Below are 13564 nucleotides of genomic sequence, written 5' to 3'. Positions count from 1 at the left end.
CATGACTCCAAGGAGGGGGGGTGGCCACAGAGAGGAGAGTTGGGAGGGAAACGTGGCGGGTCCAAGAGACTCAGAAACACGCGGCTGCCCCGGCTCCAGAAGTGCACAGAGAAAATGAGTCACATTGCTCAGTGTTTCTGTCCGTTTATTTCCGTATCTGTAGGAAACGGGCACGCTCTGTATGCTAGGCCATCAGGGTGGGAATGTGCATTTCGATGACTAGAAAGATGTAGTGAGGCAATGAAAGTGTTACAAGAGGTACCTGTGGGTAGTGGGATTATTGATCTCTTTTGCCTCTTTTTGTATTTTATAATTTTCCAACAGTGAATATGTGTTCATTGGGTAACATAGAAGTAATAGACGTTTCTAAAGAAAAACATGTGGAGGGTAAACCCCTGTGGGCAGAGTGGAGCCCGCCCATGAGGGCGGCACAGCCACCCTGCCCCGTCTTTAGGAACACGCTTCTCCCTCCAGCTTCTCACCAGGCTGTGTCCCCTGCTGGGCCGAGTGCTCACACAGAGCAGGGCCGCCTGGACTCATGCGGATGGCAGTCACGGTGTGGCCCTGCTCACTGTGCCCTGGGAAGGTGCTTTCCAGACCATCCTTTTCCTTCCAGGGCATCAGCTGTTAGCATTCATAATGGAAGTTAGTGGGAACACAGAAAACGCACGCTCCAACCAAGGGAAGCCCTAGGGAAGATGCCTGTGGAAAGTTAGTCAAGAGCCTTCCATGTGCACATGCACACACTCACACTGATGTGGGGGTCCGAGTTGTGGCTGCAGCTTTAACATGCTCCCTGTTGGTGGGAAGAGGTTAAGAGGGAGCTGGAAGTGTGTGGGAAGGTGTGTCCACTCCTACCCGTCATTTAAGCCACTGCTTTATTATTGTCTTCACCTAATTATACACTTGACATTTTTAAAAATTACTTCCTTGCCAGCCATGTTTTTAATTTGCATTCTTAATCATTTATTTCAGTCTGAAGATCCTGGCACGTTTGATGACTGCAAAATTCTTGCACACAGAAATTCGAGAAAAAGGTGGTGCCTACGGTGGAGGCGCTAAACTCAGTCATAATGGAATATTCACCTTTTATTCATATAGGTGAGCTTTTCTCTGACCATCTCATACATGTGGACACAGTGTCATGTCACTGACAGTCACTGGCTTAAAATCATCAATATCATACCTCAGACAGTGGGGTAAGCGTGAGAAACAATTGTTCCCACTTTCCCCACCTCTTCGGCACTTAACCACACCCAGCACTGTCCTTTCGGTTTTAGGGACAGCAGGAAGGAACAAGAAACTTTGTGCCTTAAGTGAATCCTGGCACTTTGGCGACAAGCATATTTCAGTAGAAGGTGACCTGAGCAGTGTTCTGGCTGATGGAATTGTAGAGGCTGGGCTCCTGGCTCCACTGACTGCTTTTGCCCATTTAACTTTCTCTGCCTGAAGACACGCATCCTAATATTCTAGGGAAAGGACTCTTTGTGCCTCTGAGGCACTACTCTTTACCCCCAACTGCTGCAACTTTTGAACATTTCCTAGTGGCCGGGCTGGGAGCTGCAGCACAGAAACCACCACCTAAGGCCCCTGTCTCCTGGCCCCTGTGGTCCGCAGTATTGGGCAAAGGCCTCTGCAGCCCTTTCCACTGAGACGGTGCCGGGGCTCCAGGATTGGCCCAGATTGGGTGATTATTCAACTATTCTGAGTGTGTCCTTTGGAAAGGAGCGTTTTCATTGAACCTTTCTTAGCATTTCTCCATGAGTCTTTCATTCAGTCCGACGTTTCCTCCCAGGGAAGTCGCAGTGGGTGCATTTAATAACCTGGTGTGAGGCTGGGTGAACAAACCCCATCTTCAAGGGCAGGGAGAGGGTCAGATGGCCTGGGGCCAGGTTTAAATTTCCAGAGTGTTGATTTTTGGACTAAGCATAAAGTTAATAGCTATAAAGTGTTGAAGCTGTGAAGTCAGCATGTGATTATTGCTTATTTTTTTGTGGTAAACGTGAGTAACTAACTCTTCGGCTCTCCCAGGGATCCACGTTCCACAGAAACACTCCAGTCTTTTGCGAAGGCTGTGGACTGGGCCAAGTCTGGGAAGTTCTCACAGCAGGACATTGACGAGGCCAAGCTCTCCGTGTTCTCTGCTGTGGACGCTCCTGTGGCTCCTTCGGACAAAGGTACGTGGAGTAGAAAACACAAGCACCTGGATGGATGGTGCGACCAGACAGCTCCAGGCTGAATCCCGAGATGTGTACCCATCTCACCTCACCTCCCGCTGCCGCCGCCTTTGTGACACACCAGTGTCCACCTTGAGAATGAGCATCTTGGTTGGCTGCTTGAAAGGCGTCGCATTTCACCATCTCAGAGCTTCAGTGACTGCCAGTGCCCTGGGCAGGGGCAGAGACCATCCTGACTCGGCCCATACTCATCTCCATCCTCTTCCCCAAAGGGGCCTGGGTCAGGGTCAGCCACCTAGGAGCAGGGTCTGTGGAACGGTCAGCCGCCGCAGGCTGTCCCTGCCAGCTTCCCCAGTCACCTGTGTTCCTTCAGGGCTGGACCACTTCCTATACGGCCTCTCAGATGAGCTGAAGCAAGCGCACAGGGAACAGCTCTTTGCCGTCCACCGCGAAGGTCTCATTGACGTGAGCAACAAGTGAGTACGGTCACGTGGCCTGAAGTGTGAACCTATGGGCGGCTGATGTGGAAACAGTCCTGACCCCCACCTTTTCAGGTACCTCGGTGTCGGGAGGAGCACCCACGGGCTGGCTCTGCTGGGACCAGAGAACACGAAGATCGCCAAGGACCCTTCCTGGATCATCAGATGACAAGGAGCTGCAGCTGTGCTCAGGACGTGGCTAACGTGGCTCACGGGCCCCAGAGGAGCAAGCCGAGCCAAGTTTAATTTGGAAGGTTTTTCCCAAATATCTTCCTCATTGATTAATCTTAAAATGTTGCCAAAGGTATGTATGTACTTGCCTGTCAGGTCATCCCCAAACTCTTCTATCTTAAAGAAGTGGGTGATCATGAAGAAATGGAAATAATCATGTATTAAATGCCAGAGATGCACAACTGTTGTAAGACTTTCTGATAATGATAGAACATTTATTTAAATACTTAAAATAAAAGGCAACTCTGACCTACCTGTGCTTTAGTCATTTTAAATGACATTTTGCTAAGTAGTTCTTAGGACCTCTAATAAAAACATGAGTGAAATGAATAAGTGAACAAAGGTATGCCAACACCGTTTATAAAAAAATGTGGTCACACCAAGGACCTGGGGGAAATTCTGGACAGACACACCCTCAGCAAGGCAGCCTGATGGGATCCCTTTTGAGAACTGGTGTGTTTGGTGTTAATAAGCATTAACTTGTTCCCATTTTGTCTTTACTGAAGGGCTCTGTCTCATCTGTTGCTCACTTTACTTTTTTCAGACAGAAAGTGAACTCATTTTATCCTACGTCCTAAACTCGGCCACTGGCAGAGCGCTTTCTGTGTTGCGCAGGTGCTGCGCTGCGCGTTCCACAGACGAGTTCAGTGGCCACTGCGCCCAGTAGGGCTGTTCACACCCTTTCCAGCAGGCTTGAATGATCCTTAGCATTTTTAAGCAATCAAGTATTTTTTAGTTAAGGTCTGTACATTTAGTTAGACATACTGCTCTCGCACACCTAGTAGACTACAGTGTAGTGTAAACATTTACGTGCACTGGGAAGCCCAGAATTTGTGTGACTCGCTTTATTGGGACACTGGCTCTTCTGCGTGGTCTTCCCGTATTTCTCATCATCCGCCTTCTCTGCTGTGCACGACTCCTTCCCCCACGGCTGGTGGACAGACTGGTTCCTCTCACCCCAGACGAGAGCAGAGGCTGGAGAAGAGGCAGAAATGCTTTTCCCTCCAGACACTAGGTGACATGTCTTACCCTCCTCAGTGCACAGCGAGGACTGAGGTCGAGTGTGGAAGCTCACCTTCCCGCCGCACGTGTTCATGGTGTTTTTAAAGGAGCCCGTGTGGCTGGAGTTGGTCACCTCCCCTGGGGTCCTGGTCTGGGCCTTCTCTGCACACCTGCCATGTCCCAGGTCTGTGTGTCACAGCATTGCCTTTCCCTTTGTGACTGCTTCGTGCAGCCCAATTCACTGATCCCTATAAAAATACATGACTAGCACCTGCCCAGGAAACTGCCTGCGAACCTGGTAGCTGCCCCCAGATCCTGAGGTTTAAATGCCTACTGAAAAAAATGGAAGGCACTTAGTACCGTGGTCTGAGTTTTAGCCAAATGTTTAATTCCACTGGGAATGCACATGGTAAAGCAGGAGACAGTGTGTGACACAGCAGACAACTACCTGGAGGCTTAGGATCCAATGGGGATGTGCAGGGTACAGGGCGGTGCTGTGTGATTGGGGATTAACGTCCACAGTACTCACATAAAGTGCTGATAAATAACATACGTGTTACAAAAATGGGCGGTAAACAGGAAGTCCGAGGAATCGCTGGCGGGCAGTGGCGCCTAGATGGCTGCAGGCTCCTCGGGGCCGGTGTGGACGTGCTCCAACTGGCTCATGTCAGAGACCTCATAGCTGGCCTTGTACTTGGCCAGGATCTTCATGAGGGGCCGCAGCTTCAGCCACCACTGCTCTTTGGGAATTCTGTGCCTGCGGATGAGAGGGGCGGGGTGAGGACAGGGACTGTGACAGCGGCGTCCCGCTGTCCTTGACTCTTGTCCCCATTCCTTCTGCCTGCAGTGAGGTTAACTTACTCAAAGTCCGTCTTCTCCTTCAGCTCTGCCACGGGCTGGAAAAGAAGGTTTCTTTGGCAGATTCCCAGCACACAGACGGAATCATCGTTTACAAACTTTCTTCCTATAAAGGACAGAAAGGGACCTGAGAATGGCTGCTTGGTTGTGTGGGAAGGTCAGGTGAAATGGCCAGTGAGGCCAGCAAAGTGGCCAGAGAAGGTTTGCTGACGGGAGGGAGCAGAATCCTGTGAGGAGATTGAAGAATTGGGACTTCTCACATCCTCCCTGGGCAGAAGCCAGCCTCCCAGGATCCCTGCGGCTGTGACGAGGTGGGCAGAGAACACCCTGTGAGTCCCCGTTAAGATTCGGGGAAAGAGGCAGAGATGATGGGGCACCCTCGCTCCACATTAGCCCTGAGATGAGCTGTTCGCTGTGCTTGGCAGTGAGACACCCCCTGGGGAGTAAGGGGTGAATGCATAGCTCACCAAGTACTGGGCTGGGAAGATTGGCTTAAACTGCAGCAGGAGTTCAGGTCCATGCTAGTAAGAAAGTACACTCATGACTGCACGTACTGTGAGCGGCTGGGAATTAGTGAGGTAAGCTTCCTTAGATGACAGTGAAAAGAAGAAAATAAATCCAGGTTTATTTTTATGGGATGAAATATAAAAGTAGAAGTTAATGTAAAAAACATTAGTAGAAAAAAAAAATCAAAGCCAGTTCTTTGAAGACTGAATTTAGTTTGAAACTTTACATCGCTGTGTTTGCATAAGTCAAACACTGGAAATGCACTTAAAACACACAGATCTGGGAATATTGGTCAAGAAAACGGAGGGGTGGGACTTACAGGTACCAGCACAATAACTAATCCTGCAGTGATGGGACCAGAAGGGCTACAAGCATCAAAAACAAAAGAAGACATGATGAAATCTTCATGGCAAAGTTTTTGAAAATTTAGATGAACTTGAAAAGTTCCTAGAGAACGTAACTTACAAAAGGGATGCAAGAAACAAACATGAAAAAAAAGACCGATAAAAATGAGCAACCAAAAAAGAAACACAGTTCTATAAACAGTAAAGAAATTGAGCAGGTCAGCCTCCCCTGCCCTACAGAGAAAGCGACAGAAGCTTTGATGGAGGCGTCTGGAGTTTATTAACATCGAAAAATGAAAACATCTTACAAATTATTTCTGGGAGGAACCCCCGACTGAGAAAGTTAGGACAAGCCCGACCTAGCACCTGATGGACAGGATGAGCAGGAAATGGCCGAAGCAAAAACCCAGACCAGCTGGGGTTGGGGGGTTGTTCCCCAGGAAGGCAAAGTGGGCTTAACACTAGGAAACGCATTTAAGACTTAAATGACCATGCCATGTGATGCAAAAGTGTGTAAGATCCTTTCATGATTGAAAAGTATGTAGTGAACAGAGTATCCAAGAGCAAGCAATAAATAGCAGGAAGAATGAATGACTTCAGTTAAATGTTACTAAGAATTTGTAGTCCAAAGTATTGAAGGCATTCCCTACTCAAAGTGGGACTAATAACACCCTGGAAGGTTTGATCGGACAGTGAACTCTGAAGGAAGTGGCCGGATGGTTACACATCCGAGGTTGTGCTGAGGGGCGGGGAGGGTGGAGTAAGCGAGCAGCACACACTTAGGTGGACGGGAAAACAGTCTGGATACCTCTGCTCCTTCCTTGCCTGCTCTAAAAAGGAGTCGTGAATGAGTCAAGGAGAAAATCTGAAAGTATCTTCAGGGCCAGTCCAAAGTGGTCCAGGTGGCAAAGGGAGAAAACGAGGAGAGATCACATCGTAGGCTCTGGCAGAGGAGCCCACATGTGAACAGCAATTTTACTAAGAAGAGTGTCACTGATGACCGATGCCTCCCATCTCTAACCAGCGGGAATAAAGCATTTCGTATCCATCACATTTACACCTAATCATAACCTTGAATGTCGTATCTAGCAACCATGGAGTCTGGTAAGAGTGAAAGCGTCATGTGCACAGGCCACCCCGCCACTCGGCACCTTTTCCTTGCGCCTCCTTCAGCCGCCCCGTGATCCACTGCATGGCCCGGGCGGAGATTTTGGTTCCAAAGTTTCTGTCAAATGGGGAAGGCGCTCCTCCCTGTGGGTGGTTAGTTACATGTTAATTAAACAACCACACCTTCCTGGCTGTTTACTTTAAAAAATGAAGTAGAAATAAAATAAATTACTATTCAACAAAGTTCACATCACGTTTGTAAACACGGGCTTTGAAGGTTTGTTTTGTTAAATTTTACCTCCTTGTGCATAGTTGGGACCAGACAAAAGCAAGCCCATGACTGCTGCCCAGGAGGCTGAGCCTGTGAGGCAAGTACCACAGCGCTTTCGTCACCTTCGGGTCGGCATCATTTTCAATATTCTTTCAGGATTCCTTAACCTTATTTTGGGATGGGGAAGGGGGTCCCAGTTTCCTTTCACAAAATACACACCTGCCTAGCATTGCGTCATAGATTCAGGAGATTCGGGGACCCACGGATGTGAACAATGGGCCCAAAGTTAGAAGTTCCTAGGACACAGGAGGGGTCAATGGTGATGGGACAAGACAGGCGTGCGGTCCGGAGGCGGGGCCTGTGCTTCCAACCCACCCTGCTTGTCATCCGGGGCACTTACAGAGCGCGCCCCGGGTTCTTTCCACCTCGCTCTGATTCCGTGCAAATCTCAAATAAGTATCACTAGTCTGATGTTCCTATTTGGATGCTTATTTTTGCCCAATATTGAATGAGATACTTTGAATAAGGTTTTCCAGTTAATTGATATTCCTATATGAAACGGAATTCCTAAAGCTGGTGATATCTGGTATGACTTCTAACTGGAACTGGAACATAGTTCAGATGTTTTTAATCATCCATCTAAAAGGAAGTCACATGACTAACAGCTCCCCTTTCTGTTTTGCGGGACTGGGGCCACTCGTGAGGGATGGGGTGCTGGCCCTACCTGCTGCATGTGGCCCAGCACGTTCTTCCTACAGTCGAACACCCCTTTGCCCTCCTCTGAGTAGAGCTGGTAGATGAAGTCGGTGGTGTAGTTCTCATTGCAGTTCTCATTTCTGAAACAGGAAGCACGGGCTCAGGGCTGGGGGGGCACCTGCCCCGTGGGCACTGAGAGGATGTTACAGCCGCCTCAGTCCTGATCCCGTGCACGACTGCACACATTTTCTTCTCTTTATAAATATCAGCGGTGTAGTTTAAGTAATTACAAAGCAAAAATGAATTTTTAAAGATTACCCTCCACTCATTTGAGTATATGCAAGTTTTTCGCACAAGCCCAGCATCTCCGCTGCACCCTCCCAGCAGGACCCAGGATGGTGGTGGAGAAGCAGGCCCGCCCCCCCCACCCACCCACCCATTTTAGATCGCAAAGTGGGTGATTTCTGAGAAGCCAGGTCTTAGATGAGAACTGAGATCTGTTACCTGATCACAAGGCCCCTCTGAATGCAGGTCTTCATCTTCTCTGTCAGGTGCTCCACATTGGACTGGGAAAGAGTGCTACGTTAGTCACATGGGAAACATACTAAGCACCTACTGTGTGCCAGGCACCGTGCAACCCTAACTGCTGAACGTAGCAACTGCTCTGAGCTGACATTTTGGTGGCGAGCACAACAGAAAATACATCAGGTAGTCTACGGCCATACCACCCTGAACATGCCCGATCTCGTCTGATCTCGGAAAATACATCAGTTAGTGACAAGCCCTGCGGTAAAGATTACAAACAAGGTCATGTTATTGGGCATATGTAGGGGGTAGAGCTCAGCTTCCATGGGAAACACTTTCCAAAATAGGTTTCCATCCTAAAACCTTAATCTGTATATTCTGTGTCCTTGCCTAAGCTTATAAATTTATTTTATTGCTTCTTACCTATTTTCATGACAATATTTTTTATCTTGGGGGAAAATATCTGTCACCTCACTTTATATAGAATCTCATACATATGGTTGCCTAGCGAGCATTTCCAGGCCAAGAGAAATTTTTCTAGACTCAAACTTGTGCACAAATTCCCTAAGGAAAGGAATACTGTATCTTGAGAGAGAAAAATATGCAAAAAATGAGATATATACATACAAGCAAATCCCATTCATCACTACATTTGTTAGCACCTACTTCATGCCGAGAGCGATGGCACGGGATGGTGAGGCACTATCTTTAGGCAGGTGTGTGAAGTATAAATGTTTAATTCAATGTTGAAGAGAAATTCATAGGTCAAGATTTAAAAAAAAAATCACAGATAAGTAAAAACATCAAGTATCTCTCTACTTGATTTATTCGGTACAAAAGTAACAAAATCATAGCTTTTACAAAGTTGTTTTATTTGTGCTTTTGTGTATTTCAGTTGTGTTTACTGATCAATGTCTGTCCTGAACAGGCTGACCTTCAACCCATGCCTGGGCTGAGCGACCAAACTAACTTGTGCTTGCCCCACTAGCCTCCACTGAAAGCTGGGAGCCCTGGGAGACCCATATCCATTTGGAAGAATAGCCATCGTGATGTGACCATTTAAAAGCAGCAGGGACACCCGAGTGAGCCCTCATGACAACCCTACTGGGACTGTGGGGTGCTGATGGCATGTCAGTGTGGGTCTCTCGACTCCATCATCAGTCCTACTCTGGCAGGGGTGCTGGGTGAGCAGGCTGCCCTGTGTATATATGGGAAATCTCTAATGCGAACCGAAAACTGCTCTAAAATAAAATCGGTTCATGAAAAAAACAAGGAAGTGAGCTGCAGGGAAGGGCAGGAGGTAAGTCTGGCTCCCATTTTGTTTATAGTTGGCAGTGCCCCCCAAGTGCATTAAGTCCACTGCTGTGTCCCACACAGGGCAGGAGGTGTCACGCATTCCCTCATTAAATCCCACATTTCAGTGGACAGAGCTGCTTGTCCTGTGGCCACTGGGCTCCAGGAAGGGGGTTAACCACTGCGACCTTCCCACACTTGGAACACAGGCACCGGAAGCCTCGGGAGCCCAGTGCTCATCCTGGGAAGCACTAGCTGCCCTTGTCAAATGGCTACAGAAACAGTGGCTGCTCAGTGGAGGGAACTGCGCAATCGTGAGTGAGTGGAAGCCGCCTGACCCATGAGCTCACGCTGTCACTGCCCATAGAGCTCTCGCACAGAGTCAGTGCATCCTCACACAACCTGGATTGGGGCAGGGGGTGGGGGGACGGGGTGGGGGTAGGTCGCTGTAAGTGCCTATGACCTGGTGTATCGCCCCATCTAAACAACAGGGTTGGGGAGTGGCTCAGTGGTTGAGCATCAATCTGTGAGCCAGAATTGATTCCTGGTCAAGGATTGATTCCTGGTCAAGGCACATGCCTAGGTTGTGGGCTTGATACCCAGTGTGGGGCGTACAGGAGGCAGCCGATCAATGATTCCCTCTCATCATTGATGTTTATCTCTCTCTCCCTCTCCCTTCCTCTCTGAAATCAATAAAAAAATAAATAAATAAAAACAACAACAACAACAAAGGCAGCACTGAAGGACTCGGAGACAAGCACACCACGTACCTGCAGGTCTCGGATGTCGAAGGGCTCCTCGAAGATGTAGGCAGCGTCCGCACCGGCCGCCAGGGCCCCCATGTTAGCCAGGTAGCCGCAGTAGCCGCCCATGGTCTCGATGATGAACACGCGGCGCTTAGTCCCGCTGGCGGACTGCTTGATGCGGTCGCACGTCTGGACACAGAGAAGGACGGGTCATTCCAGCACGTGGCCGGCCGGTGCTGGGACGGGAGCGGCCAAGAGTCCGCAGGTCCTGAGTGTCTGCCACACGGGCAGAGACGGCCGGCCTCGGTCTTGACCTCAGTCACTAGGAAGTTCTATTTGGTTTTCTTCTAAAAGGCTCCCCAAGCCCGGCCAGTGTGGTTCAGTGGTTGAGGTCGACCCATGAACCAAAAGGTCGCTGGTTCAATTCCCAGTCAGGGCACATGCCCCGATTGCGGGCTTGGTCCCCGGTAGGGGACGTGCAGGAGGCAGCCAATCGATGATGTTTCTCTCTCATCAATATTTCTCTCTCTGTCCCTCTCTCTTTAAAAATCAATAAAAAAATTAAAATAAATAAATAGAAGCCTCCCCTCCCCGCATTACCTTTGAGTTTGATCACCCTCAACCTACACCAGGGCACCTCTACTGAGATGGACGGAGGCTCTTAGACAAAGGCCCCACGAATCTTCCAGACACACGGATGGCAGGTCTCCTAAGGAAATGTCAGCCATCAACCTCTTCAGGACACAGAGAAACCCACACGCTGCCACCAGGCTGCTGTCCTCTCTTCTCAAGCCTATCAAGCCTCTAACCAGTTCCGTCTATGAAACCCTCTGATGCAACCCTTGCCTTCCCCAGCATTGAGTCACATCACCTTCTTCCTCGATTATTTCAAAGCCTTCCTACGGACCCCCCGGGGCAGCCCACTCCAGCGCTGTCCTGCTCCGGGGCCCTCACACACTCTGCCTGTGGTGGGCTGGATAATGGCCCCCAGGTATGCAGAGGGAGGGCTGACCAGGGGCAGGTCAGGTCACACTGAAGCAAGATGCTGCCTGCAGGCCTCGCAAATGAGAAGGGATCACAGGCCACGCTCGCAACAAGGGCAGCTCTAGGAGCCAGAAGAGCAGAACAGGTTATCTCAGAGCCGACGGAGGGTGCACGCCTGCCAACACCTTGGCCTCAGCCCAGTGAAATCCTCTCGGTCATCTGGGAGCAAAGGAGCCAGCGTTAGCCCCTCCCTGCCTTGTCAACGTGACCCAGACGTGAGTGTCATCCCTCAGGAAAACCGCCTGACCGCCAGGACGAGACAGCTCCCAGGCAGGCTCCCCCGATTCATGCCTTTCTCCACAAACCCCGCCTCAGCCCACCTCCTGCACCTTCTGTATAATCATTTGACCTGGGCTGTCTCCCTCACCGGTCACAGGCTGGGCTCATGTGCCTGGGATACAATTGGGGCTCCATCCATATCTGGCAGTGACTGGAATCAAAGCATCCCACCCATCCATCAGCCAGTGAAGGCTGTGGCACGGACTCCTTGGACTAAACCATCCTGCATCTCCAGGGAAATCACAGGGGGTTGGGGGGTGGTGGGCCTGAGACAGGTGTCATGAATCTTTGGGGGCAAGAAGAGGAGGTTTGTACACAAAAGTATATCGACTCGGACATTTTCACGTGAGTACTTTGCGTCACCTGTGAGAGCATTCTGATTTCCACACACGGGGCCAGTTGCTGTCACTCCTAACTAGGCTGTCAGTTCCTTGGTTGGAACCTCACCTTCCCCTAATAATTAATTACAGGAACTAATTATTCCAGAGGCAGCACATGCTTTGTAATCTCTAGGAGCTGCGATGGGAGGAGGAGAGAGCATTGAGGGCAATTCTTGTCTGACGCAGGTGGGGGATGGACCAGACAGGCCCCTGAAGGCCCGCCTGCTGCAGGGCCAGGGCCAGGGCCAGGGCGGAACCCGAGGGTGCTCGCGCGGTGCTCGCCTGGGCTCTGAGGCAGCACCCAGCACTTACACTGCCTTGCACAGTCTGTCTCAGAAGAATCCTGGGGGCTGGGATGGAACAGGGCTGCCCACATGGGCGGATACCCAGGTCCCCCCTAAGGTGGAGAGTCACGGGGTCCCCCGGCAGGCCTCCTAAGGCGGAGATCCTTGTCCCCGATGCTGGGAGCAGGTTACAGCCACTGACTGGCAGAAGAACATGCCCACAAAGCGGCTCCCCTGTGAGGCCAGTAGGAACATGTGCATCTCTGCACCAACCCGCAAAGGTCAGGTGCCCTAGTGGCCCCGGCCGTGAGCCAAGACCCCGCTCTCTGTGAGCCACAGGGTCAGCAGTGGCCGCTGGCCAGCACCCTCCGCCGCTGCTTGCACCTTAGGCACGCCATTCCTAACTCCTCCCTCTGCATCACCTTGGTTGTGTCTGAGGGTCCAAATTCCTTTCTTCTAAAAATAGTACGGTATTCCAGCCAGTCTCATTCAGTTACTAAAAGCAGTCCTGACAAGTGAGGGGGTGGCACGTGGTGGGGAGGGGCTGGCTCTGGGTGAGAGGAAGGAATCAGGGAGGGCAGACGCCCCCGCCTGGCCCGGACGCCCCACCAGCTCCACCAGCCCCTCTGGCCTCTGGTGAACCTTGACCCCCTTCAGCGGCTGACAGACGATTCTCCGAGAGAAATCTTTGGGTCCCGTCCCACTGGAGGAAAAACCCCACGTGACAGGTCCAATGCCGCTAACGTTGCGCCACACTGGGCTTATAAAAATGCAAGTCGAATGTGAAAGGATAAAGTGGCACTTGGAATGGTGCAAGATAGAAAGGACTCTGTGGATTTGTCAGTCCTGTCCCGTTAACGGGCTAGGAGGTGGCCTCCCATGACTTGGGCTCCCAGGAGGAGGAGCGTAGGCTGGACTTGGGGTCCAGACCAGGCTGGCCAGGGCCAGGAGGGTTCCCCCCGCAAAGCGCACATCGGTGGCAAAGCTGGGTGACATGCAGGTGCAGCTGAGGGCAGAAGTGGGATGGCAGCGGGAGATGCTGACGGTGCCCGCAGAGGCGTGAGGGGGGCACCCGCAGCCACCAGCACCCAGTGACTTCTCCAAGGGTGGCCAGTGGCTGCTCTAAGGGTCTGCCTATGAGAGAATCTTACCTGAAAGCAGCACCTGCAAGGCCCATTGGAGCCTCAGGCTTGGGATCGAGGCCATGCCCCTGCTGGAGGCAGAGGGCAAGCCCACCTCCCGCCACAGCTTTGTGAGAAAAGGAGCAAGAAGCTCGGACCTGCCCATCAGTTTGAGAGCAAGAAACTCCGTGGAGTGGGCCTAATGCCAGCCCTTCCTGTC

The 13564-nt window shown here is 50.9% G+C and overlaps 2 protein-coding genes across 4 annotated transcripts in view; one reads left to right on the top strand and one right to left on the bottom strand.

Annotated features, from left to right (window-relative positions):
- PITRM1 (pitrilysin metallopeptidase 1) overlaps positions 1-3140 on the top strand; it is a 34679-nt gene extending 31539 nt beyond the window's left edge. For both annotated transcript variants that reach the window (XM_059662983.1, XM_059662992.1), the window contains exons 23-26: positions 976-1101; positions 2032-2177; positions 2551-2653; positions 2732-3140. In XM_059662983.1, the coding sequence (XP_059518966.1) occupies positions 976-1101; positions 2032-2177; positions 2551-2653; positions 2732-2825 (469 nt within the window). In that variant the 3' untranslated portion in view covers positions 2826-3140. The remainder of the gene's footprint in view (positions 1-975; positions 1102-2031; positions 2178-2550; positions 2654-2731) is intronic.
- Positions 3141-4254: 1114 nt separating this feature from the next.
- The window catches only part of PFKP (phosphofructokinase, platelet), a 67140-nt gene continuing 57830 nt past the window's right edge, over positions 4255-13564 (bottom strand). For both annotated transcript variants that reach the window (XM_059663006.1, XM_059663016.1), the window contains 6 exons: positions 10261-10425; positions 8177-8238; positions 7701-7812; positions 6750-6849; positions 4751-4853; positions 4255-4646 (listed from right to left, as the gene is read on the bottom strand). In XM_059663006.1, coding sequence (XP_059518989.1) covers positions 4502-4646; positions 4751-4853; positions 6750-6849; positions 7701-7812; positions 8177-8238; positions 10261-10425 — 687 coding nt within the window. In that variant the 3' untranslated portion in view covers positions 4255-4501. The remainder of the gene's footprint in view (positions 4647-4750; positions 4854-6749; positions 6850-7700; positions 7813-8176; positions 8239-10260; positions 10426-13564) is intronic.

Source organism: Myotis daubentonii, chromosome 1, assembly GCF_963259705.1.
Source record: "Myotis daubentonii chromosome 1, mMyoDau2.1, whole genome shotgun sequence".
NCBI classification, from domain to species: domain Eukaryota; kingdom Metazoa; phylum Chordata; class Mammalia; order Chiroptera; family Vespertilionidae; genus Myotis; species Myotis daubentonii.
The sequence above is the reverse complement of the archived record's forward strand: the minus strand, read 5'-3'. Positions and strand labels throughout refer to the sequence as shown.